At 62.2% G+C, this 23,830-nt stretch overlaps 1 protein-coding gene across 1 annotated transcript in view; it reads right to left on the bottom strand.

Annotated features, from left to right (window-relative positions):
- The window catches only part of LOC119096048 (FERM domain-containing protein 4A), a 63,217-nt gene extending 42,250 nt beyond the window's left edge, over positions 1 to 20,967 (bottom strand). Inside the window, exons 1-3 of the mRNA XM_037218913.1 lie at positions 20,807 to 20,967; positions 15,374 to 15,430; positions 15,151 to 15,257 (exon numbers count right to left, since the gene is read on the bottom strand). Of these exons, the coding sequence (XP_037074808.1) occupies positions 15,151 to 15,257; positions 15,374 to 15,430; positions 20,807 to 20,860 (218 nt within the window). The 5' untranslated portion in view covers positions 20,861 to 20,967. The remainder of the gene's footprint in view (positions 1 to 15,150; positions 15,258 to 15,373; positions 15,431 to 20,806) is intronic.
- Positions 20,968 to 23,830: the final 2,863 nt, after the last annotated feature.

A 23,830-nucleotide genomic window follows, 5' to 3' on the forward strand; every position in this document is an offset into this window, starting at 1 on the left:
ACACTACGGAACAATTAAGAAACCGAGTAACAATTAACGCAGAAACGCTATGATTACCGTTTTTGCCGTCATGCCTTTGCTGCATCCTGAGATATTGCTAACTCAAGCTATATCATACGTTCCCGGAGGGCGGGTAATTGGGTTAATTGTCTGTTTTCCGTCCAAACGCACGCAATGTCGGGTAATGACCAGTCTCCCCTGAGCCGGCGCTGCCAACGACACACATTCTGGCCCGGCACTGGGGTAATCGTTCTTCGTCAGGTCGCTCGCCTGCCCTGAGCTGCATCGCCAGTCCAGCGCCGCTCCCAGGCACGGCGTCGGAACACCGAGAGCCTCGGACGGCGGCGCCAGCACCAGGTGGGGCCGCCGTCCATGGGCTGACGGATTTTTTGGCTGCAAAAGGATTTCGGTAGCTCCTGAATGTTCGCCCCTCCCCCTCCCCCTACCAACCGCGTCGCGTGTCCCGGTTTGCGCCACCGCAGCGCGGTCCCGGCCGGACCCTCTGCGCCTTAGCGGTGTCCGCTGGGCCGGTCCAGGCTCGGGCCCGCCTCCGACCGGCCGCTGCCGGCCACACATTCCTGTCGGCGCGGCCCGGGCGACCCGCCGCTCGCGGCGGCCGCCGGCGCAGGGGCGGCGGCCGCCGCCGGCCGGGGCCGGGCGGGCCTGTGTACCGCCCGGCGGCGGTCTGCTGCAGCTAAGGGCGCAGCCGTGCGCATGAAGAAGTGAAGACGGCGGGAGAGATCAGCATGACAATCGAATCCGAAGCGATGATTGTAACGGGGAGGAAAACACAACAATCGCGCCCTTCACGACCGGTGTTGGGTCGAAGACTATTCCAGCAGAACTGCACGCGACGAACACCCCTGCAGTTACGAGAATAGCTGCTGCAGGCTTGGTATTGGTCAGGTTCGGTCAAGGGTTTGTTCATACCCAGCCGGGCCCCGTCGACGTTTCTGAACTAAAGAATGGTCGGGGACACTGTAGAGACTCGCTCCAGTACGACGGAATGCACTTCGAAGGGCACGTTCGCTCTCAATGCCAGTTCCTGACGCCAGCGCAGGCCACGGCGATATCCATTCAACCAGTGCCTCCACGACAGCGGCGTTTGTTCCCGTCCAACAAGCACACGCACAGTCATGGTTGCCCCGGTGGAGAGCACGACGACACAATCGAATGAAGAACGCATTCCATCAGAGAAAACAGAAACGGTTCTGGTCCCTTGGGCACCACTCCCATACCCATCAACTCTCCGTATCGATATGGCTTATGAATAAGCTGGCAGCGCCGAATTGATTCCCCTCCGACTGACTGGGAACAGCAGTTGGCGGACTGAATACAAGCCAACGCCCTGGCACAAGGGCGATTATCTCCTCCGTTTTAGGAGAAGCCCGTGAAATGAACGAGCGGCACGTCAGCAGCCATCAGCTAATAGATCACCGCGGGCGTCTAAAACGGCGCACAATGTATCATGAGGCACCAAGGCCAAACGCCACCCGAGCACATTGACATCAGGCGGAGCGGAGTCAGTGGCGCGGCCAGGGGGCGGGGGAGGGGGGGGGGGGGGGCTAATGGGGCTTTAGAGGCCCCAGCCCTGCAGTCTGGTTCGGGCGAAATTCTTCTTCACCATGACACTACTGTGTATAATTTTGGGATCTAGTGATCAGAAAAGCCGCGTCAGTTGCAAATCTCATCGACACTCCCATGAGCGACGTTAAGTCGAGCCAAACAACCGTAGTTTAACGACAAGACCGAGCGAGCGAACATGTGCGGTACACAGCTGAAACCATTGTTTAAGGCACCAGGACAAACCAACACCCATAGCTCATTGAAAGGCTAGGTGCTGTGCGTTTCAGCGTTTGTGAGATCTGTCAGTTCACAGCGTGTAAGTGCTGTCAGTGCGAGTGCGACTCGCTCGTAAAATAGCCCCCCGTCACAAATCACGATAGCTCCTCCCTACCCCCCTGCCACTGCAACTCTTGTCTCCGCCTCTGAACGGAGCGCATCCACAACACTCAGCGAGGACATGGACGACACTAAAATGTCCCCGATCGATGCATGATCATAATGCACGCACGTAACCGGGAGCGTCATGTACCGTGATTTCCCTCCCAACGGGCGGTTAAACGGGCTCTGTGCTGCGGCGCATTAGCAGAGACCCCTGCGGATGTCAGCAGACAGCAGGCTCGATAAGCGGTGGCCACGCCCCTCTACCTCCCCCTTCTGGCCAAAAAGGCACTCCCCGGCCCCGACCCGGTCCGGGAGGCACTTCCCGGGCCCCCACTCGTCCCACAGGGCCGCAGGGCAGGTCTACGACAAACGAAACCAGATTGAAGAAGGAAAAGTTCGTTGCCACTGAGGCGATGGGCGAGTTAGTACGCAGGATACGTATACCGCAATCAGTCAGACAGCGCTCGTGAAAATGACAGTTGGCCAATGGATACGAGCCAAAATAGCACAGGCGTAATGCACTGCTATCAGCTGGTCCCATTACCTGCGCCTGTTAGCCTGTACCCATCACTTAACGGAAAATCGATGCGACCACGCGTTGAGGACTCTACTGCAGGCGACATGTGCGCATGCAGCTCGGTACCAAAGATCTTGAAGTGTTGCAAGCAATAGCTTAGTGCGAGGCCACATCAGTAAATCAGGGAGGAGTCGAAGAACCGCGCGGGCAAAAATCAAATCACGATTGCAGCAGGCCGACCTCGCACAAATCATTCCGGTAGAGCCACCCCACGAGCGAGCCGCGGGGAGCAGCCGCCCTGCGTGCCCCACGGCCCACCTTTGCGCGGAGCCATTTCATGCTCGACCGGCTGAAAGCGCATGTCCGCTCGGCGATCTAGATAGCGCAGCCCAAGCTGTGGGAAGTTCCCAGCGACTGCGGGTGCCGCACCGTCACGAGGGTCCACCAGATGGCGCCGGCGCCGCCCTCAGCTCCACGCGCCAACGGTACGCACACCGCCGGAGACACAATCTCCCCACAATCAAAAGCGCATTTGCTGGGGCGGCGGGTCATTACGGGCGCGGCGAGCGCCGGCCGCCGCCGCGCCACAAAGGCCGCAGCGGGCCCAGGTGGCGCGTGGCGCTCGCCGCCGCGTTTTACGCGCTCGTAAACAGTTGTTTGGCGCGCGAGCGACGCGGCCCGTCGGTGACACAATGCGCGCGACGCGGGCCAACGGCCGGTCCGGGTCGGCACCGGGCCGACCGGCCGGCAACAGATGGCGCTGACGTGGGCTCCGCGCCGCCGCCGAGAGGGCGGCCCTGACGTCCGTGGTCAGGCGGCCTGGGGCGGCCGCGCGACACGGCCGGAGGACAAGCACCCATCGCGAGACGAGCCGGCAGCGGTCGCACGAGCCGCTCCGGAAGAGGAAGTGCGGCGCGTCGCGCGCTGTCGCCGCGTGGCGCCCGACCGGCGATGAGTGTCGACCGGCGGACGCGGCCGGACGGAAGGTGAGTCACTCACCGCGTCCTCGCGCAAGAGGCTGCTGTCTCCGCGGCGCTGCCCACGCGGACCTGATTCACGCGCGCCGCGGTGTCCGGCCACAGCTGGGCAGAGCACGAGCTGACGCATCGACCGAGCCGCGGGCACGTGCAGCGGCGGCAGGGAGTCAACATTACGAGGGGCAAATGAACCTCTTGAAATAGATCCATAACATGTGCACTAGGACCAGGATTCACCACGACCAATCTCCACGACCTGATCACGAACATTGCCCAGCCATGACACATGCTTACATAGCTCACAAAGCCCGTTATCTCAATATCACGCACCAAGCCTTAGTGGGTGAGCTTCTGCCTTACAGCTGGCGACAGGGGAGAGGTATCGACGGTCTGCGCACTGCCACAGGCCACTGCTGGCGACAGGGGAGGGGTATCGACGGTCTGCCACAGGCCACTGCTGGCGACAGGGGAGGAGTATCGACGGTCTGCGCACTGCCACAGGCCACTGCTGGCGACAGGGGAGGAGTATCGACGGTCTGCCACAGGCCACTGCTGGCGACAGGGGAGGGGTATCGACGGTCTGCGCACTGCCACAGCCACTGCTGGCGACAAGGGGAGGAGTATCGACGGTCTGGCGCACTGCCCACAGGCAACTGCTGGGAAAGGGGAGTAGTAAGCGACGGTCTGCGCATGGCCACAGGCCACGGCTGGCGACAGGGGAGGAGTATCGACGGTCTGGCGCACATTCCACAGGCAACTGCTGGCGACAGGGAGGGGTGTCGACGGTCTGCCACAGCCAATGCTGTCGCAGTCTCAAAGAGCTGACGTTAATGAGAGAGTGTGAGATTTCGCATGATAGGTGTTGTCAGAACTTCCCAGCTGTTCAAACGGACTCGTTATGATGACAGAAACGAATGCTTGAGTGCTTTCCTCTATTCATGACGGACGCGTCCGTAGTAAATTAAACCGGACTGGGTGGGGCTTCGGACGGACGGACATTCCGGTCAGACAAACCATCAGCTCGGCATGGAACGGGCCGATGCCGAACCATGAGATCAGTGACGAACCGAGAATAAAGAGGTTCATTCAGCTGTGGGGCAAACTTTTTTGGTGAAATGGCTTGAGTGGTTCTGGTGACATCTTCATGTATGACAGGCTACACAAGATGACAGGAAAAACGCTGCCAAACCTCTCGGGATTGTACAATCGTGACAGGTGGGGACGGCTTCACAACTTTTCCCGATACAATATGCCAGTGAATGTGCATCACATAATTTGTAAGCCAAGCACACCGCACATTGAAAGCATGGGGTCCCTGTGTCGTCCATAACAATATGGAGTGGGGACAATCCGTACATCTGAATTCTGGAGACAAAATTGTCAGCCCAATCCCTGCCTTAATGGCTTTGGAACTGTTGTACGTAAGCTTGTGTTTGACCCCGGTGGGGTCTAACCCGACTTTGGCAACCATTCCGTTTCCATTCAGTTTCCATTCAATGTTCCATTCCGCAACCATTCCGTTTTGGCTGGAATTCGATTCGGGTTCAGCTCCAATGGTTAAATGGCTGTATCAGATCAGGAATTGGCCCCCATAGTTGACGAAGATATCATAATTGACTCCCGTCTGCCATGAAAACACCCTGTCCACGAAATGATCCCACGACGACGCCGGAGCGACATCATAAAATAATTTCGACGATAGTCTGCGTGTTATGTTTGTGCGGCGACGAATACACCTTCGAAAATTCGAAGGTGTAATTCGCTGTCCAGTTAGGTGTGCAAGGCCACGCACACCTAAGTATGCTGCTTCACGATCGGAATACTGAATCTGCGCCTACCATAATACAAACCGCCTCTCCACGGTTCATGGAAATTCATCGGCCATGTCGGCACACTACATTTCTGCGAACTTGGAGCCCAGTATCACGATAAGAGCAGGCTTCGGTTCTCATGAATTAAATATCACTCAACGGACATCGTGGTCGAAGTCGGGTCTGAACATAACATCATGGACATAAAAGCGGTCAAGTAACGCCAGCAGACCTCCAGTCGTTAGTTGCCCTGCCACCAGTTCTGGCTAGTGTCGTCATGACCGCGTCGGCTTACTCTGGCCACCTAGCGGGAATCTCTCAAACCAAGAGTTCAAAAACTCCACGCGACAGGCGGCGGACGAAAGGCGGCACAGGCACCGTTGATTTCGGCAACAAGGGGGCGAATCCAGACGAAGGAGAACACAAGTTTCCAGTATATACGAGGAAAACAAAAATCTTCAAATTCTAAAAAAGGTGCAGCAATGACAACAGGAGACGGGCATCCGGCAGCAAAACAGACGACTCGCGTTACCAGAAGCTCTATGGTCAACGAACCACCACGACGACTACAATGTACGAAGAAGTAAAAAAGGTCAGACAATCTGATAACCAGCGCGCCGGAAGCCACTGAATGCCTGCGAATGAAGCCAATTGTCCCTGCCACTGTCAGCGGCACCTGGCGACCGCTGGTCTGACACCAGCCCGCCCAACACTGGTTTGGACCACGGAAGTGACAAAATGACCTGCACGGCCCGACCACCTTCTGAACGCTAGAAAGCACAATGACAACGGACTTGCGGGCGATTTCGATTTCATAAGCAGCACACCAGTGTTGCGAGGGCGGCGCGGTCAGCTCGTGAGGCGGGGGCCGCTCTCACCCCGGCGGCGGGTGGGCAGGTTCCCTGGGCACGACTCCAGGCACGACATGCGCCACGTGTAATCGGGTCCTACGACAGGCTGCTCCACTCAGGACAGAGAAGGGATCATAAGCAGCAGTAAGCTTCATAAACAGCGATTGTAGGCCTAGTGGCGTGGCCTTGACGGACATGTTTGCGATTCCACCGACGGGATGGCCACTGGATCCAACGCATGCGACTTCTCATGCGCGAGAGGGTTCTGTGAGCGTAATCTGAGGATCAACAAGCTCTGCCTCGTTCAAAATCTGATGTGAATAGTATTTCTCTCAAATACTCGGAATAAGATAAGCAAAACTACGACACAGTGTGACATAAGGCTAACTGCACTAAAATAACCTACTTAACCCGAAGTCTGCCGCATTTTATTTTCGGCAACATTCTAAATACTACAGATATGCGCAACGCATGTCGCATTTTACGCCACATGCCGACAGCACCACCGTGTGCTCCACAGCCGACCCGTCTCTAGCCACAGGACCGCACCATCAGGCTCAGGACACCGCACAATGACGCACGGCGCGCCCCCGGCCGCCCGCATCAGACGGTCCCGATCGGAGGCCGGCGACACGCTCCAAGCCGGGGTCGCTGAGCTCCAGCAGCCCCGGCGTGTTGGGGCGTCAGAGGCGCGGGGAGGCGGCCGAGCCTCCAGACCGCGCTGCTCACCAGCGGCGGTCCCCGAGCAGCGTGCTAACCCGGCCCCGTGTGACCCGACGTCTTCGGCTGCCGCTGTGATGCGTCGGCCGCTGTAATTGCGCTGTGACGTCGTCATTGAAACTTCCTCGCGCTCGCACTCACTTAAAAAACACTTCGCTCAAGCGACCGGTAACCGCAACTGAAGCCATCCTAGTTCATTGCGACGTTCACTCAGTCCAAGCCTTCCGTCTCGCCCACTCACGGCAATAAATCGAACAACTCCACCAAACCACCTGGTTGTCTGATGGACAACCAAATAATGAAAGACCTTTGTGAAACTCTGAGATATTCCAATTAAAAACGGGAGTGAGGAGAAATATATTGATTGATCAGGAGCTGTTAGGCCACACAATCGGCGTTTCTTTCCCTCCATCAAGCCACACACACCGTCTGTTCGGAATCGGTTCGGAACCGGGGCTCACCTTGCTTCCGCGCACACATGTATTTTGGAATGATACTCGGAAACGCTCATCTCTCTCACATTTAGCCCCTGGTATCCCTGGTCTGCACCGCTGAATAATAAATGCTCGACTACCTTGTCTTCATTAGCTGTCTCGCTTAGTCGTCTGCTATTTCAGTTGGATGGCTCGAAGTTTAAATGACAGGCCCATTCCTGCCATCAATGATAAAGTACCACGGCGCTTCATCGCCAGCGGGCCGGCCGCTTCACTGTCAGCGGGCCGTCCGCTTCACTGTCAGTGGGCCGGCCGTTTCATTGTCAGCGGACCGGCCGCTTCATCGTCAGCGGGCACGCCGCTTCATCACCAGCGGACCGGCCGCTTCACTGTCAACGGGCCGGCCGCTTCACTGTCAGCGGGCCGGCCGCTTCATTGTCAGCGGACCGGCCGCTTCACTGTCAACCGGCCGGCCGCTTCATTGTCAGCGGACCGGCCGCTTCATCGTCAGCGGATAGGCCGCTTCATCGCCAGCGGGCCAGTCGCTTCGTCGCCAGCGGGCCGATCGCTTCATCGCCAGCGGGCCGGCCGCTTCATCGCCAGCAGGCCGGCCGCTTCATCGCCAGCGGGCCGACCGCTTCATCGCCAGCAGGCCGACCGCTTCATCGCCAGCGGGCCGGCCGCTTCAGACGCGCTCACGGCTCCCGCGCGGCCGCTGGCCTGCCGCCGTCCAACACAGCGCCGCAGCTCGTCTGAAGGCAGACTGTTACGTCACCGGCGGCTGGACACGACCGCTCCCCGTGACTGTTTACGGTGGGTGTCCACACGGAGCCGGAGCTGGAGGGAGAGATGGCGGGGCGTCCCCGCATGCCGGAGACGCCTCCTCCCGGCGAGCACCTGCACACCTGCACGATCGCTCTCCGAGCCCGGCCGTGCCGCGCTGTCTGCCGCTGCACGGCTGGCCTGCGCATCTGCACGGCCGCCACTCATAGCCCGCCGGTATCGGGGACGTCCCAAGTCCCATCAACGGTGTGCTCCGCTGGCCACGTCCCATCAACGGTGTGCTCCGCTGGCTACGTCCCATCAACGGTGTGCTCTGCTGACCACGCCTCATCACTGGTAGCCCATCACCGGTGCCCTTCAGCGACCACGTCCCGTCACCGGCGTCCTCCACTGACCACGTCCCATCACCGGTGTCCTCCACTAGACCACGTCCCGTCACCGGTGTCCTCCACTGACCTCGTCCCGTCAACCTGTGTTCCTCCACTGAACCACGTCCCGTCCACCGGTGTCCCTCCACTGACCGCGTCCCGTCACCGGTGTCCCTCCACTGACCGCTGTCCCGTCCCGGTGTCTCCACTGACCACGTCCCGTCACGGTGTCCTCCACGGACCACGTCCCGTCACCTGGGTCCTCCACGACCAACGTCCAGTCACCGGCTCCTCCCATGACCCACGTCCCGTCACCGTGGGTCCTCCACTGACTCGCGTCCCGTCCACCGGTGTCCTCCCATGACCACGTCCCGATCACCGGTGTCCATCCACTGACCTATCGTCCCGTCACCGTGTCCTCCACTGACCACTTCCAGTCAGCGGTGTCCCTCCACTGACCGCGTCCCGTCACCGGTGTCCTCCACTGACCACGTCCCGTCACCGGTGTCCTCCACTGACCACGTCCCGTCACCGGTGTCCTCCACTGACCACGTCCCGTCACCGGTGTCCTCCACTGACCACGTCCCGTCACCGGTGTCCTCCACTGACCACGTCCCGTCACCGGTGTCCTCCACTGACCACGTCCCGTCACCGGTGTCCTCCACTGACCACGTCCCGTCACCGGTGTCCTCCACTGACCACGTCCCGTCACCGGTGTCCTCCACTGACCACGTCCCCGCACGAGTGGCTCCACTGACCACGTCCCGTCACCGGTGTCCTCCACTGACCACGTCCCCGCACGAGTGGCTCCACTGGCCATGCCAGACGGCAAACTGTCTACACGTTGCTGGATTAGTTAAACGCGCCTTCGCCGTGCAGTGCGAGGCTCAGATTTTCTCAAGGACATGGCGAGCAATCCCTAGACATTGTACTAATGTGAGAATATCATCCTTCCAGGAATGATCACGGAGCTCTTCAGACGCGTCGGCGGGAGGGACGACGATGTAGCGGTGGTAAATCTTCAGGCATTGTTAGCGGAAGAACGATGGGCCTGGCTATCATTACCAGCCCACTCGACCGTGCCACGTTAGAACCAAAAGCGCTGCCGGGCTTCCCGAGATTTTCATAGAAATGCGGCCTATTCAGCCGTTGCCGTAGCCGGCATTTCCCGGCACCAGGCGCTCTTCTGAGAGGCCGCCGGTGATGATGAATCACGCTCCGTGGGACGGCGCTGGGATGGCGCCACGGCCGGTCCGGCGTCCGGCGGCGGCGGCGGCGGCGTCCAGTGGCAGCCCCACGTGTCTCGGTCGGAGAGGACGGCCCGTGGCCGGCCTAACGTCCAGTGACGGCCCCACGTGTCTCGGTCGGAGAGGACGACCCGTGGCCGGCCCGACGTCCAGTGGCAGCCCCACGTGTCTCGGTCGGAGAGGACGGCCCGTGGCCGGCCCGACGTCCAGTGACGGTCATACGTTTCTCCGTCGGAGAGGACGGCCCGTGGCCGGCCCGACGTCCAGTGACAGCCCCACGTGTCTCGGTCGGAGAGGACGGCCCGTGGCCGGCCCGACGTCCAGTGACAGCCCCACGTGTCTCGGTCGGAGAGGACGGCCCGTGGCCGACCCGAGGTCCAGTGACGGTCATACGTTTCTCCGTCGGAGAGAACGGCACTGACTGGTAACCGGGAGGGGCACGTTTGCAGTTGAACTCACTGTCCAGACGTTCAGTTTACTTTAGTATGTACATTACAAAGCAACGCAGGCCAAAGACACAACAGCAAGTGTTGGGAATAGCATAAAGCTTCACATGGTTGTACAAGGAGTCCTCCATAAAGTTGGTCTTGCTCAAATAACATTCAACGCATCCAACGGAACATTAAACGATTCCATCACGATTTGCCGCAACATCAGAGCGTGACACGACACTGTCCGCCCCCCCCCCCCCTCCTCCAGCGGACTCGGGAGAGTTCGCTGGGGACCCCTTGCTGCAACTCGTTCACGTTCCATCAAACCTCCCTCCCTTCCACGCGTAACGTAAGTTATGAACCGCCCGTAAGTACTTCACCTCGGCCACAGCCTTCTGGCAAGCAAATATCTGGCCAACACATCTCGTCACTACGCGTATGTAACAAGATGCTGCATGACATCCCGCTATTTGACAAGCCATCATGCTTTCCAAAATACAACTTTCCAGTGCGCACATGAAAGCCGTCCTTGATCGAGGCTCATTTCTCAAACACGGCGTTGAGGCTCGCTACAGCCCCGTCACAGGTAATGCCTCCGCGGCATTTCGACAGGCGTGGTCATCTGTTAGCCTCCTCTCTGCCTGCGCGGGAGGTGTGCCGCCGCTGTCATGTGTCGATCCAGGCTCATTTATCAAGCACAAAGATAAACACGGCTGCCCATTGCCGTTTTGCTTCACAGAACATAACAAAAGCAAACAGAAACATAAAGCACAGACTACGGCATTTCAAGACCGCTGCTTCAGATCTCCGTCAGTCGCCACTTCCTCCACATAACTGTGACCAAAGATCTGCGGACCTCGCCGCGCCAGCAGGTGACAGCGCTAGTGAGGGACACGCGGCGCGGTCCGAGCGGACAGCATACATCGCCGCCACAGGTGACACCTCCGCGGCATGTCAACGGGCGCGGCCGCCTGTCAGCCTGGTCTCGGGCCGCGCCGGGCTCGGGTAGCGCGTCATCGGTGCCATGTGCGCCCAACCGGCGTCAGCCAGCTCCCCCCCCCCCCCCCCCCACACGCAGCGCCAGGCGCGCGCGTGCCTCACGCGGAGAGCATGTGTACACAGCCACTCGGCGAGCGCCCCCGCCCCCGCCGCCGGCGCCGGCGGGGCGACGCCACGTGACCGACGACGAGGTCACGTCAGCAAGGAGGAGGGCCGCGGCGCGCCTAACGAAGGCCGCTATCGGCTGGCCGAGACGAGGTTATGTTCCCCGCGACGCGTCGCCATTAGGGACCTACGCAGCACGACGAGCGCGGACACACTGCGCGGGACACTACGACAGCGAGGCTGCGGCGAGTTCTGAGCAGACAGACAACCGATTTTTGACCCGTATATCGCAGCTAATTAGCCCGTCTTGGGTGCGGATAGCGGTGAGCCGTAGGACACTAGCTACGAGCAACACCTATTTCCCATTCGTCCTCGCACGCGCACGCCGCGCGTATTCCCCGTCCACCAATCGTTCACTCATCCGTCACGCGTGCAGTCACGCGAGCGACATTAATCTGTTCATCATTCACCACGAACCTGCTTGTTCTTTCACATTCCTATGACATCCGGCGTAACCTCGGCTCTCGCAGACGCATCGATGCCCCCCGCGCCCACCACACAAATACTTCTTGCGTCATCTGCATCCTGTCACGAGCGGCCGGCAAACTAATGATGCAAGCTCTCATTGCATTTTTTCTGTAGTCATCTCGCCAGACGAGAAAAGCCCGTACGCCTGCCCCGACATCCATCCTTGCCAAGTCTGCATCATCTCCCCGCCGTCCCGGGCCAGCAGGGCACCCTCATCTCATCGCCTCCTCCGCGGCTGCCGGTGTCGTCAATCTGGTGGCCATCTCTGGCCGGCCCAGCAGACTGGGGCGGCCCCGGGAGGCGACCAGCACATACCGGACGCCAAGGCCGCGCGGCCCACCTCTCTCTCCCTCTCTCTCTCTCTCTTGGAGGAGCTGGACAGGCGAGAGGTGTCCGCGGTCCGCCGCGTCCGGACCCAGTGCCGCCCACGTCCTCACCGCGCGGCCGTACACCAGCCACGGCGAGCAGGCCGGGGAGGGAGGGGCAAAGTGGAGCCCCTATCACCGGACCCAGCGCCGCCCACGTCCTCACCGCGCGGCCGTACACCAGCCACGGCGAGCAGGCCGGGGAGGGAGGGGCGCAGTAGGGCCCCTATCACCGGACCCAGCGCCGCCCACGTCCTCACCGCGCGGCCGTACACCAGCCGCGGCGAGGAGGCCGGGGAAGGAGGGGTGCAGTGGAAGCCCGTACCACCGGGCCCAGCGCCGCCCACGTCCTCACCGCGCGGCCGTACACCAGCCACGGCGAGGAGGCCGGGGAGGGAGGGGCGCAGTAAAAGCCCTATCACCGGACCCAGTGCCGCCCACGTCCTCACCGCGCGGCCGTACACCAGCCACGGCGAGGAGGCCGGGGAGGGAGGGGCGCAGTGGAGCCCCTATCACCGGACCCAGTGCCGCCCACGTCCTCACCGCGAGGCCGTACACCAGCCGCGGCGAGGAGGCCGGGGAAGGAGGGGTGCAGTGGAAGCCCGTATCACCGGGCCCAGCGCCGCCCACGCCCACACCACGCGGCCATACACCAGCCGCGGCGAGGAGGCCGGGGAGGAAGGGGCGCAGTAAAAGCCCTATTACCGGACCCAGCGCCGCCCACGTCCTCAGCGCGCGGCCGTACACCAGCCGCGGCGAGGAGGCCGGGGAGGGAGGGGCGCGGTGAAGCCCTGTCATCCCCGAGACCGCACACTGAGCGCCGACACGTGATGAGGCCCGACAGGGGATGCTGCGGTCAGCGGTCGGCCACCGCGCGTCAGTGGCTGGCGGCGACCACACACAGCCGTCACCAGCCTTTGCAGGAAGAAAACGGGTGCTGTCAGCGATCCTGGCAGGGCGTGGAACTAGAGCTTACAACAGCCTGGCCAGCGGCGGCTACACGGCGAGTTTTGGTCGCAGGCGGTAGCAGCGAAATGGACACTGACAAGATTGCGGTCAAGGGATAGCGTGTCAGCAATCTTGCAGCCTCTGGGAAGGCATCACCGCAGACCTCGTGGGCAATGGGCGAAGACTGACGGCTGTTTCAAATCGGGCCACAGAGACCGTGTGTTTTAAGAGCCCCACACCACTGATTAGGCCATTCCTCACTACCACGTCATCATAGAACCGCTTGATCATCAGCTGACTGCTCACTTCACACCACGACAGAAGGCCGCTGCAGCTTATTGTGGCCACAGTTTCACTGGACACGACTGACCAGCGTGGGATCACTCTCATGTATCCACCCCCTGTCGGTGGGGAGCAACGCCGGAGCCGCCGCACTTCGGATGCCAACCGTCCGGCATGAGGGCCACGCGGGGAACCCAGAGCAAGGCTAATCCGAGTCGGAGCGTTTTTTTTTTTACCCGAAACTTTGACATTCCTCCCCCAATCTAACCCAGCCAAGACTGACTGCGGCCTATAGCCAACGCGGGCACATCCAAATCTACTCCGACCCCGCAGCTACACACTACACACTACACACACTGCACACTACACTACAGTAAATGATTCAAGTGTCGCCAGCGGAACACGTGTGAAAGGCACCGGTTGTACACTGCTGTGAAGATCTTCAGCTGCGGGTTATTATTCCCGGCACGGCCGAGCGCACGCCTCGCGTGCAGTGCCGCGGTGAACGCAAACCAGGTCACGGGCCGCACAACGCGCGCGTCCGCCGCGCGTGCGGTAGACGCGGCGCGGCTCCTCCGCCGTCTGTGCCGCCAATGGCACCTCCCAACCTACCAGCATCCAGTCTCCGTGCCCCGTACCGAAAAGAAAATGAAAAATCTAACTCCCATTTTGCGCTAGCTAATCAAGGAAATGAGAATTTCCGCAAGCGGAGGGTTCGTTTCATTCTTAAGTGAGGATCGCAGAGGTGGTCCTATAAAAGCTGCCAACCTTTGCTAGGGTACAAGGAAATCGAAAATAAAGCTGATTTGATGATCATCCCACCCTCATTACCTTTATCGCCAGGTTTTCACCATTTTACACGCTTTGTGGGAATGGGGTCTGACTTGGGATGGGGCGAACAAGGAGTTGTACGCCACTGCAATGCTAAAGAGGTCTATGGAAAGCACGAATCTTTAATCTAACTTGAGCCATCCCCTCCAGACCAAATCGGCGCCTTTCCCTTTCCATCATATTACTTCTGCAAACGTTTTTTCCCGACATTGGCCCAGCTGGAGGGAGTAGCAACTGTTGTCAGTGCTTTCATTTCAGCGGTGCTTTTACGACGGAAAACAGGGCACAAGCGTGCTGATGCCTCGAGCTTTCGTGATTTCTTATTGACGGGATAGGGGGTTTGGAGTGATTTAGTCGTTAATCAGAATGCTGGGCTCATTCTCGAATAAATCAGCTTAAAACTAATTTTGACCGCGCCCAACTATTTCATATCAGCAAATATCTATTCATCCATGCTGTTTCATTAGATGCTGAGGAGATAAAGACAAATTTACAACGCCAAACAGCTCGAGAATTTTTCAGGACATAGTTGATCCCCATACAACTTCGCATCTCAGTGAAACGTGCCATCCCAATTCTCACGGACTTTTGATCGACGCCAAACTCAATAAAAGTTCGGATCACCAGTGAACTCTGTCATCTCATTTCTCTCGGACTTTTGATTGACGTAAAGCCAATCTTGCACCGCGATCAGAGCCTCTCGTTTCAGCTGACGCAGCGATCAGTAGCAGACCGACGGCTATCGCTTCAGCGCCCTTCTGGTAAAAATATTTGTCTCGCGTTAAGAGCGCTGTAGAAAAGGCACCAACTGTTTGACAGCTGAGCGCCATGTCAGCAGACGCAGCGGGCCGAGACCACAGGGAGATATGACGTCATTGGGAGAGCGCCGCCAGCGCTTCGGTTCAGAAAATGTGTCGATTGAAGATAAACAGCTGAACAAGCGCTCGGTGGCGCCGAGCCGCACGAGTTACGAGACCTGCTGAAGAAGACCGAGGTCGGTACTCACGTATCTCCACGATAGGCGACGCCGAAGTACTTGCGCTCCTTAAGCGAGCAGTGAGAGGCGACGATGTCGGCCAGCTCGGAGGTCAGCAGCCGCAGCTGGACGGAGACCTCGAAACGGCGCTCGTCCGGCAGCACCACGTGACAGCGCCGACCCGACGGCGGCACCTGGTGGCGGGGGGCGGGGTCAGGTCAGGTCAGGTCAGACACCGCAGCTGGACGGAGACCTCGAACCGGCGCTGGTCTGGCAGCACCACGTGACAGCGCCGACCCGACGGCGGCACCTGGCGACGGGGGGCGGTCAGGTCAGGTCAAGTCAGACACCGCACTTCTGAGTTGACCTCAGGGCGGCGCCAGCGGAACGGGTGAGGCCACGCCAGGTCGCAGAGAACAACGTGACACACCACCGCATATCAAGTGGTCATCACTGGGCACAGATCAGATCAGACGCTATCTCATAGCTTTGCACCAGCTGTTGATGACTCTTAAGCATCAGGATTACTGCAGCAACACGCCGTTACAATGCAACTGCAGCGATTATCACCCTATCAAAGAAAGCCGCCCGTTGTCTCGTCAAGGGTCACCAACTTGCCTCTTACGTGTGGAATCGCCCCCACCTCTCCCGCACCGCCGTCACGTGCACACTCTGGTGCCGGGGAGTCGAACAGCCGCGGGCTCAGAGTCGTCCCCGCCCCCGGAGCGGCTCTGCCTCGACCGGCGTCCAGAGGCCGACCATCCGCCCGCACCGCGCCGAGGGCGTGTTCTCGACACGCACGGGGGACCGCTCAGAAGTCAGCAGCATTGTCGGTGGCCGCCTGGGTGGCGCAGACCAACCGCAGGTTTAAGGCCAGCAGGGGACCACAGGGAAGGGGACGGGGGGGGGGGGGGAAGGCATCACGCGCCTCCAACCGCCGCCGTAAAATTGTATGGGTCGTGGCGGCAGACGAAAGGGGTTGTAAAGTCCCGTGATTGCTCGATATCTGCCAGACAACATAATCTCAGGGGATGAATCATGATCAGAGCAGCGAGAACAAATCGCTGCCCTCAAAGCCGGCGGTTCTCATAACGCGGCGTGTGTGCCTGGTGAATGTAGCGCAGCTATCGTGCATTGATGCGACACCTCGTTCCCAGTTCGCAACAGCCGATAAAAGCCAGTTTATTGCCCAGCGCACAAAGGGGCCGGTAGCTGCAGTTTGCACGAATTGGGCCCAGCCCGCCGTCTGCTAAATGGCCGGCGCTTCCGTGGGCGGGGTTCATTGGGCGGCGGCTGCTGTTCTGAATGAAGTCATGCCCATCTGTGCAGCGCGCTCATAACCGTGATCGTGCGCTGCTGACAATGCTCTCCTCAACCGGTGTTCGAGGACATCGCACCGGATATACCGTGCAAAACCGCCGCGTGAGTGCATTTCGTTTGCTTCATGCGCACAATCATGTGCGCTACATTCAGATCCACTCGCACGGATGCGTTTGCAGCAAATACGTGGCGCCGGGTTGATGAGACGAGTCTTAATCTCTACCTTCCTCGGCGATACCGTCCTCACGAGAGTTCTCGTTCCGTGATGGGATGGCATAAGCATATCACATAAACATCAACATCGGTTGCAATGAATCACACGTCGTGGAGAACCGGCACTAATCTTACGCTTACTGCTCTAAAAGCTTTCAAAATATACACCGTACCCAGCCATCTCGAGCGGTCCTTTCGTCTCGACGGACCCCCTTCGCCGAACTTTCGAACTCGACGAACCGCAGTGGCGACGGGCAGCATCGGAATGAACACCAAGGTCTGCAGTCTTCGCCCCAGAGCCGAGGTACGATACGTGACCGGAAGATCGGCTACATCGGTACCAACACACATTCAACAGACGCTCCATTTTTCTGAGGCGTCCCAGCAGGGCGCAGCTGGCCTGGACCGTAACATCCGGACGTCCCGAGCCCCAACGGCGTCACACTAGCATGTGCTGCCCGCTCCCAGCCGAGCTGCCCTCGACACGGGTCACGCTGGGCTCGCCGCGGGTCGCCCGCACACCGCGGCTCGGCCGACCGGCGCCCATCTGGCCAGAGACGCCGCTGACCCGGGGACACCGCCGGGTCACGTGACCGACGGCCACCGACCGCAGCCTGCGCCGTCCGGCCGCGTGTCAGCAGGTCAGCCGACCCGGGCGCGTCCCGGGGCCGCGGGGAGCGCCGCGGCCGGCCACCGCCGGCACCGCTCCCAGACCGTTTAACGGTGCGCGACGGCGGGGTGGCGAGACGGCGGCGCAGGTGGCGCCGGGGCCACACCGGCGTCCGGCCGCGGGTCGGAGGTCGATCGCACTGTAAGTGCGCCCGCCGCTGCCGGGCGCACCTGCTGAAACGAGCGCGCCAAACTAGCGCGACCCGCTGTTGACGGCGGCACTGCGGCAGACGATCACGGACGAACAGAAAAGATCCCCCGTTCTCTTATGACATGCTGATCGATGTAATCCAGAATGGATACATCCCTGAGTTTACAAAGCCTCGCTGTCAACGATAAGTCACGCCTTGCCAGTAGCCCAGCCCAAACATCGCCTCGCGTAAGCACGCTGTGCACATCCTGCATCAACATTTATCGAGCAGCCCTATCCCTGTCAACATCGGACACCCCGCAACAATCGTGTCCTCCACTGGAAGCCTGCGAACAAGGACACGCCATCCAACTCGCAGGTGCTACGAGCTGGATTCTGGTCGTAAAACATTCCGTCATCTCATCTCAGGCCCCATGCGAGACTCCCCGTCCAGGCCCCTAACACCCATTCGTCATCACCTGCCATAGCCGGACACCTCTGCGTCCGCACGTCACCGCCCGCCTGACCGGACAGTGCTCTACTACCCTGGACCGGACCGACCCGGCACCGCCGCCGGCCCTTCGCCGTCGCCTCCCACCGGCCGCGACCGGTGCGGCGAACAACGGCGCGCCGGCGGAAGCGTGAGCCGGCGGACGGGGCGGGCGCGGCCGCCGTCCGGTCGCCCTTCTCACGCAGCGTGCACCTTACGCAACCGCAGCGGGCGGTGCGGCCACTCGCCGGGTCAGAGGTCACGGGTCGCGGGCGGGCCGCGCCGCGCGAGACTGTGAGCGCGGTGCGGGCGATCACCGCCGGAGAGAGAGGCGCGTGAAAGCCGGCCGGCGACCGGCGGCGGCGGCGGCGGCGAGTCCCGGCGCGGCGCGGCGCGGCGCGGCGCGGTGACCCTGGCCTGGCCGGTGGAGAAACTGCGCCCACCCGGCAGGCCCCGAGGAATGTGGCGAGCGCGCGGCCGCCATCAATGGGCGCACGGTGCTGGAAGTGAGCGAGAGTGGGCCGACATCAGACGCTCGCTGTCGACGCGGGGCGAGGCTGAGCCCGCGCAGAGCACGCCTGGGCAGACATCGAGACAGACTGGTTAGACACGGGGTAAGACTGGTCGGCACAGGCACACCGCCGACACAGCGCGACTGCGTCGAGATCAGGCGCAGTCTGCCGCCTCGAGCCGACAGAGGCGTAGCCGGATCACCGTCGTAAGTGCAGAGGACACGCCTCAGTCGCCGACATGCAGACCACACGACCGACATCGCTGGGATGATAACGAAGCCAAACTTCAGGCGCAGGACGCCGCTGGGCTGAGCCTAAACACATGCTGATGGAACTGAGCTGATGCCACAGATCGGACCCTGGGACACGTCGCACCGAAGCCCCAAAACACCGGACCAGTACAAGCGCGGCTGCAGCGACACCGGACGCGGGCTGACGACCGTACAGCACCACGCATCTGCCGGACCCGCCGGACGGCACCGGCACTCAACCGCGCGCTGGCCTCCCATGAGGACCAGAGCCCGCGGCTGTTACCCGCGGCAGCGCGGCCGGCCTCGGCAGACACCGGAGTCCGCGTCGCCACCGGCGCCGGATCGGTACCCGGCGCGAGCTGTTAGGACCCCGCCGGAGCTGGACTCTGGCCGAGCCGCTCCGCTCGGGACGGCCGCACATCCGGCTACCGCTCGGCTGCATGACTAGCCGGGTGGATCACGCTCCCGGGGACCCGGGCACGGCATTTGGAACGGCTGGGCGCTACAGGTTCTAACACGGCGAGCGCTCAGCGGACCGCGGCGGCAGCCGCGCTGCCAGTGGTTGTTTGCATCCCATATAGGCAAGGCTGCCAGCGGTTGTTTGCATCTCATATGGTTCGTCAAACAGACCGAACCGATGCGGATCCCAGAGGCGCGCTCCAAACCCATCATCTCGTCGATTGGCGAACTGTCTCTTCTCCTCTAACTATTCCGAATGTTTGAAGAGTGCGGCTCTGCATATCTACCGGGGATTTAGTTCTAGTCGACCAGAGAAGACGATCTCGGCTCCGCCAGGCGCCAGCGGACCGCGGAGTCTCGCACAACGACGTCCGAGCCCCACAGAAGCCCCACAGGACCCGCACTACGCATGTCTCGTTGCGTCGACCGTGACCCAATGCCCGAGCGGCCCCATCTGTGGGTTGAGCCGCACATTAGCCTCCGCCGCCTCCGGCGCTGGGCGGCTGGCCGCAGGAGACCTGCGACGAGCCGTCTGGCCCTGACCCGACCGCCTCGTCAGCGGGGCGACCCCACCACGACCGGGTCAAGCGGTCACGCCGCCGCAGAGTACCGCAGCCTCGGGGCCCGTCCCGCGCCCGCCATCGGGCGGGCATGTTCCCACGGAGTCGCGGAACCCCGCCAAAACAGCTCCGATCCGTCCCCATCGGCCCCTTACAGCAACAAACACTAACTTTGGCTGTGGAAATTCCTGAGCGCCAATTCAGCCTTCAATGCATACGAGAACAGGTGCACCGCGCGGCCAGGTCAAGGTTAAGAAAGCGGCGCAGACTCCTGTATAAATCAGTGTCCCAGATGCCTTGAGTGAGCCAGCCCGCAGACCAGAGCTTCTACCGCGGGCGGTGAGATGACACGAGTGAGCCGGCGCCTGGGCCAGAGCTTCTACCCCGGACAGCCCAGATGACATGAGCGAGCCGGGGCCCGGACTAGAGCTACTATCCCGGGCGGTGAGATGACATGAGTGAACCGGCGCCCGGACTAGAGCTTCTACCCCGGGCGGTGAGATGACATGAGTGAGCCGGCGCCTAGACTAGAGCTTCTACCCCGGGCAGTGAGATGACACGAGTGAGCCGGCGCCTAGACTAGAGCTTCTACCCCGGGGGTGAGATGACACGAGTGAACCAGCGCCCGGACTAGAGCTTCTACCCCGGACGGTGAGATGACATGAGTGAGTCGGCGCCTAAACTAGAGCTTCTACCCCGGGCGGTGAGATGACATGAGTGAGTCGGCGCCTAAACTAGAGCTTCTACCCCGGGCGGTGAGATGACATGAGTGAGTCGGCGCCTAAACTAGAGCTTCTACCCCGGGCGGTGAGATGACATGAGTGAGCCGGCGCCTAAACTAGAGCTTCTACCCCGGGCGGTGAGATGACATAAGTGAGCCAGCTCCCGGACTAGAGCTTCTACCCCGGGGCGGCGAGTGGGGTTCCGCGGTCAGCGCTGGTCAGTCACGTGACATCCAACCAGTCACCTGCTGACAGCGCTGGTCAGTCACGTGACATCCAACCAGCCACCTGCGGCTGGCAGCTGTGCTCGGCCATCGAGCAGCGCCGGGGGAGCCGGCCCCTCGGCAGGTCCGTACGTACCGTGCGCGCCACCTCCTCCTGCACGGGCGCCAGAGACGGGATCCTCAGCCGCATCCCGGCGCGCGACTCCGACCCCGCCGAGGCGCACGGTCGTCTTGCGCACACGCTCGCAGGCGCTCGCTCCGGCGCGACCGCGGGCTACATCCGCGGCCGGGCGGCGCTGGCTACGCGTGCACTCCCCGGCGTTCGCCCCCGCAGCTCGCGTCACGTCACTGACGAGCCGACAACGTGGCCGGCGGCGTTGTCGGCTACGGTGCCGCCAGTCACTGCCAGCAGGCGCCGAACGGCGGCCGCACTCGCGGGTCGTCACAGGCAGCGGCGCCCGCACCGCCCGCGCCGCACCGCCACCGCCGGCACACTGCGCACTCGCCGGCCGGCCGCCGCGCCGTCGCCGGGCCGCTGCGCAGCGACAGCGAACGGTCGGTCGGCCGAGCGCCGCTCCGCCACCGCCGCCGTCCCCCCCGCCACGCGCCGGCCAGCGGCCTTAGGCACAGCGACCGAGCCGGCCTTGAACTTGAGCGTCACAAAAACTGGTCGCGGCCGGCAATGGGCCGCACACTGGGCTGCTGTCCCGGTCATCCTCGCTCTCTCGGAGTCTCGTCTCGGAGTTGTGGTCCGGCACCACAGCCACCAGCCGCATCGGCCAGCGACCCGAGCACATCCCAGGCCCGGCAACCCAGGACCCGTGACCAGACCAGGTCACGGCGACCCAAGAACCGTGGCCAGCCTAGGTCACGGCAACCCAGCGCCCGTGGCTAGCCCAGATCACGGCAACACAGGACACGTAGCCAACCCAACCTAACCCAGGCCCAGGCAACCGAGGACAGCACAGGACCCTGGCCACTCAACCCAACCCAGACCCAGGCAACTGAGGACAAGCCAGGATCCCCGGTCCTGACAGGTGCATGCCGACACTCTGAACGTTCTGTCCTCCCCCGTCGGCTGGCGGAATACCGTGCGATCCGCCCGCGCCCGACACCCGAGGCGCCGGCGGTGCGCTGGCGTCCAGCCGCGCTGACCAGCGTTGACCATCAGCCGCCGGTCCTGGCCGCCGCCGCCACCGCCGCCGGACACCGCCGCGGGCCGCGGACGCCTTTCAAACCGGCCAACGGTCGCCGTCCCTCCCCCCCCCCCCGCCCGCGCCACGCCGTCCCCCGGCCAGGTAAGACGGCCCGGCCACTTCCGCGGGCGAGCGCCGGCCGGCGCAAGACAATGTCCGGCCGGGCTAATTAGCCTACGGCCGGCTATTCGGGGACAATCGGACGCCGCGATTACATCGGGCGCGGGCGCCGACGGGTGACGGCTCGCCGCGGGTCCCCACCTGGCTTACCGCGGCAGGTGTCGCCGCGGGGGAGGGGGGCTCGCGGGCCGACCGCCGCGCACCGCCCAACCCAGCTGAGGTTAGCGGTGCGCCCGCTGGCTGGAGCGGCGCTGGGCACGCACCGACAAGGTCGGGCAGTTTTTCAGCGCGCGCGCACCGGCGCCGGCCGGCTCGAGATGTGGCCGGCGACAGGTGACCGGCCTCCGGGCCGCTCGCCCGGCGAAAGAGTCGGCGGGCGGGACGCGCGGGCCCTCCGCCCCAGACAGGTACCGCTACACAGCCGAGCGGCGCCACGGCCGGCGCGCTCGGCCGCGGCGCCGGCCGTGACTGACGGACAATGGAGCGGGCGACACGGACAGGAAACTGCCGCGTCAGCTCACACCTCACAACCGAGCGGCGCCGCTCCCACGTCCCACACCGGCGACGGCACGTGCCGCCCGCCGACCTGTGTATCATAAACCATAGGAGAGAGGCAGGACTCGCACGTCCGCCGCCAAAGCATCGGAACGACGGGTCTCTGACTCACACATCGCCGCCAGACACGTGAGGACGGCGGGTCTTTGACTCACGTACCGCTTCCGGAGACGTGAGGACGGCGAGTCTCTGACTCACACATCACCTCCAGAGAGGTGAGGACGGCAGGTCTTCAGCTCACACCGTCGCCGGAGACGTGAGGACGACGGGTCACTGTCTCTGACTCACGCGTCGCCGCCAGCGACTTGAGGACGGCGGGTCTCTGACTGTCATCCCACAACCGGAAGGAAACAGCTGTGCTGACGCTCTATCCACATTGCGAGCAGCGGACTCCCAATCCTAACCCACGAGCGCGACACTGCAGAATCCGTACATCAGCAGCTGTCCCCGGCTGTATGCAGCTCGGCACGATCGTGTACCGGGCCCACCCGCAAGTTATACACATAAAGCGTTCACAGCAAACGAGCTGACAGCAGGTCAAAAGGGCAAGCTCAAATGACGACCATTTGGGTTTCCGGGCGCCGCGAACCCCGCGCTATTAACGGCCACAGACCACAAGCTCACACCTTCCATCCATCCAGACTGTGGACAGCGGACGCCCTGGCGCGGACCAGCGCGGCAGCAGTGGCCGCGGAGGTACTGCCGCGCGGCGGTGCCGTGAGGTAGCGGCTGGCGGGAGGGGGTCCTCGCCCCTGCCGCGGACCAGCGCGGCAGCAGTGGCCGCGGAGGTGTTGCGCGGCGGCGCCGTGAGATGGTGGCTGGCGGGAGGGGGCCGGTCCGCCGGCGCGCCCCCGTCGCTGAGACCCCTGTGTCGTGGAGCCGCGGGAGGGGGTCCGTCCGCCGGCGCACCTCCGTCGCTGAGGCCCCGTGCCGTGGATCCGCGCTCGGCGGCCGGCGCCGGCTGCCGAGCGCTGGCGATTTGACGGCGGCGGCACCAGCTGGACTCCATTACCGGCGCCGGAGTGGCCGGCAACCCTCAATTAAGTCGTTTGTCGACCGCGACCAGCTGTCGGACGCGATGAATATTGTGCGGCGACGATACCGCGGCGGATCGGACAGTGCGTGTCGACCCGGAAAGCTCCGCCGACGCAGCCGGCCGGCGAGCCGGAAACGGAGCAGACCAATGGAACTGGGGAGCGCATTTCACTAGATTCAACAACAGCGGCGACAACAGGGGAGGGAGAATAGGCCCGAGCGTGGCCAGTGAGGAGCGTCGGCGAGCCCGCATG

This window comes from Pollicipes pollicipes, unplaced genomic scaffold, assembly GCF_011947565.3.
Source record: "Pollicipes pollicipes isolate AB1234 unplaced genomic scaffold, Ppol_2.1 Scaffold_1832;HRSCAF=2141_pilon_pilon_pilon, whole genome shotgun sequence".
Classification (NCBI taxonomy): domain Eukaryota; kingdom Metazoa; phylum Arthropoda; class Thecostraca; order Pollicipedomorpha; family Pollicipedidae; genus Pollicipes; species Pollicipes pollicipes.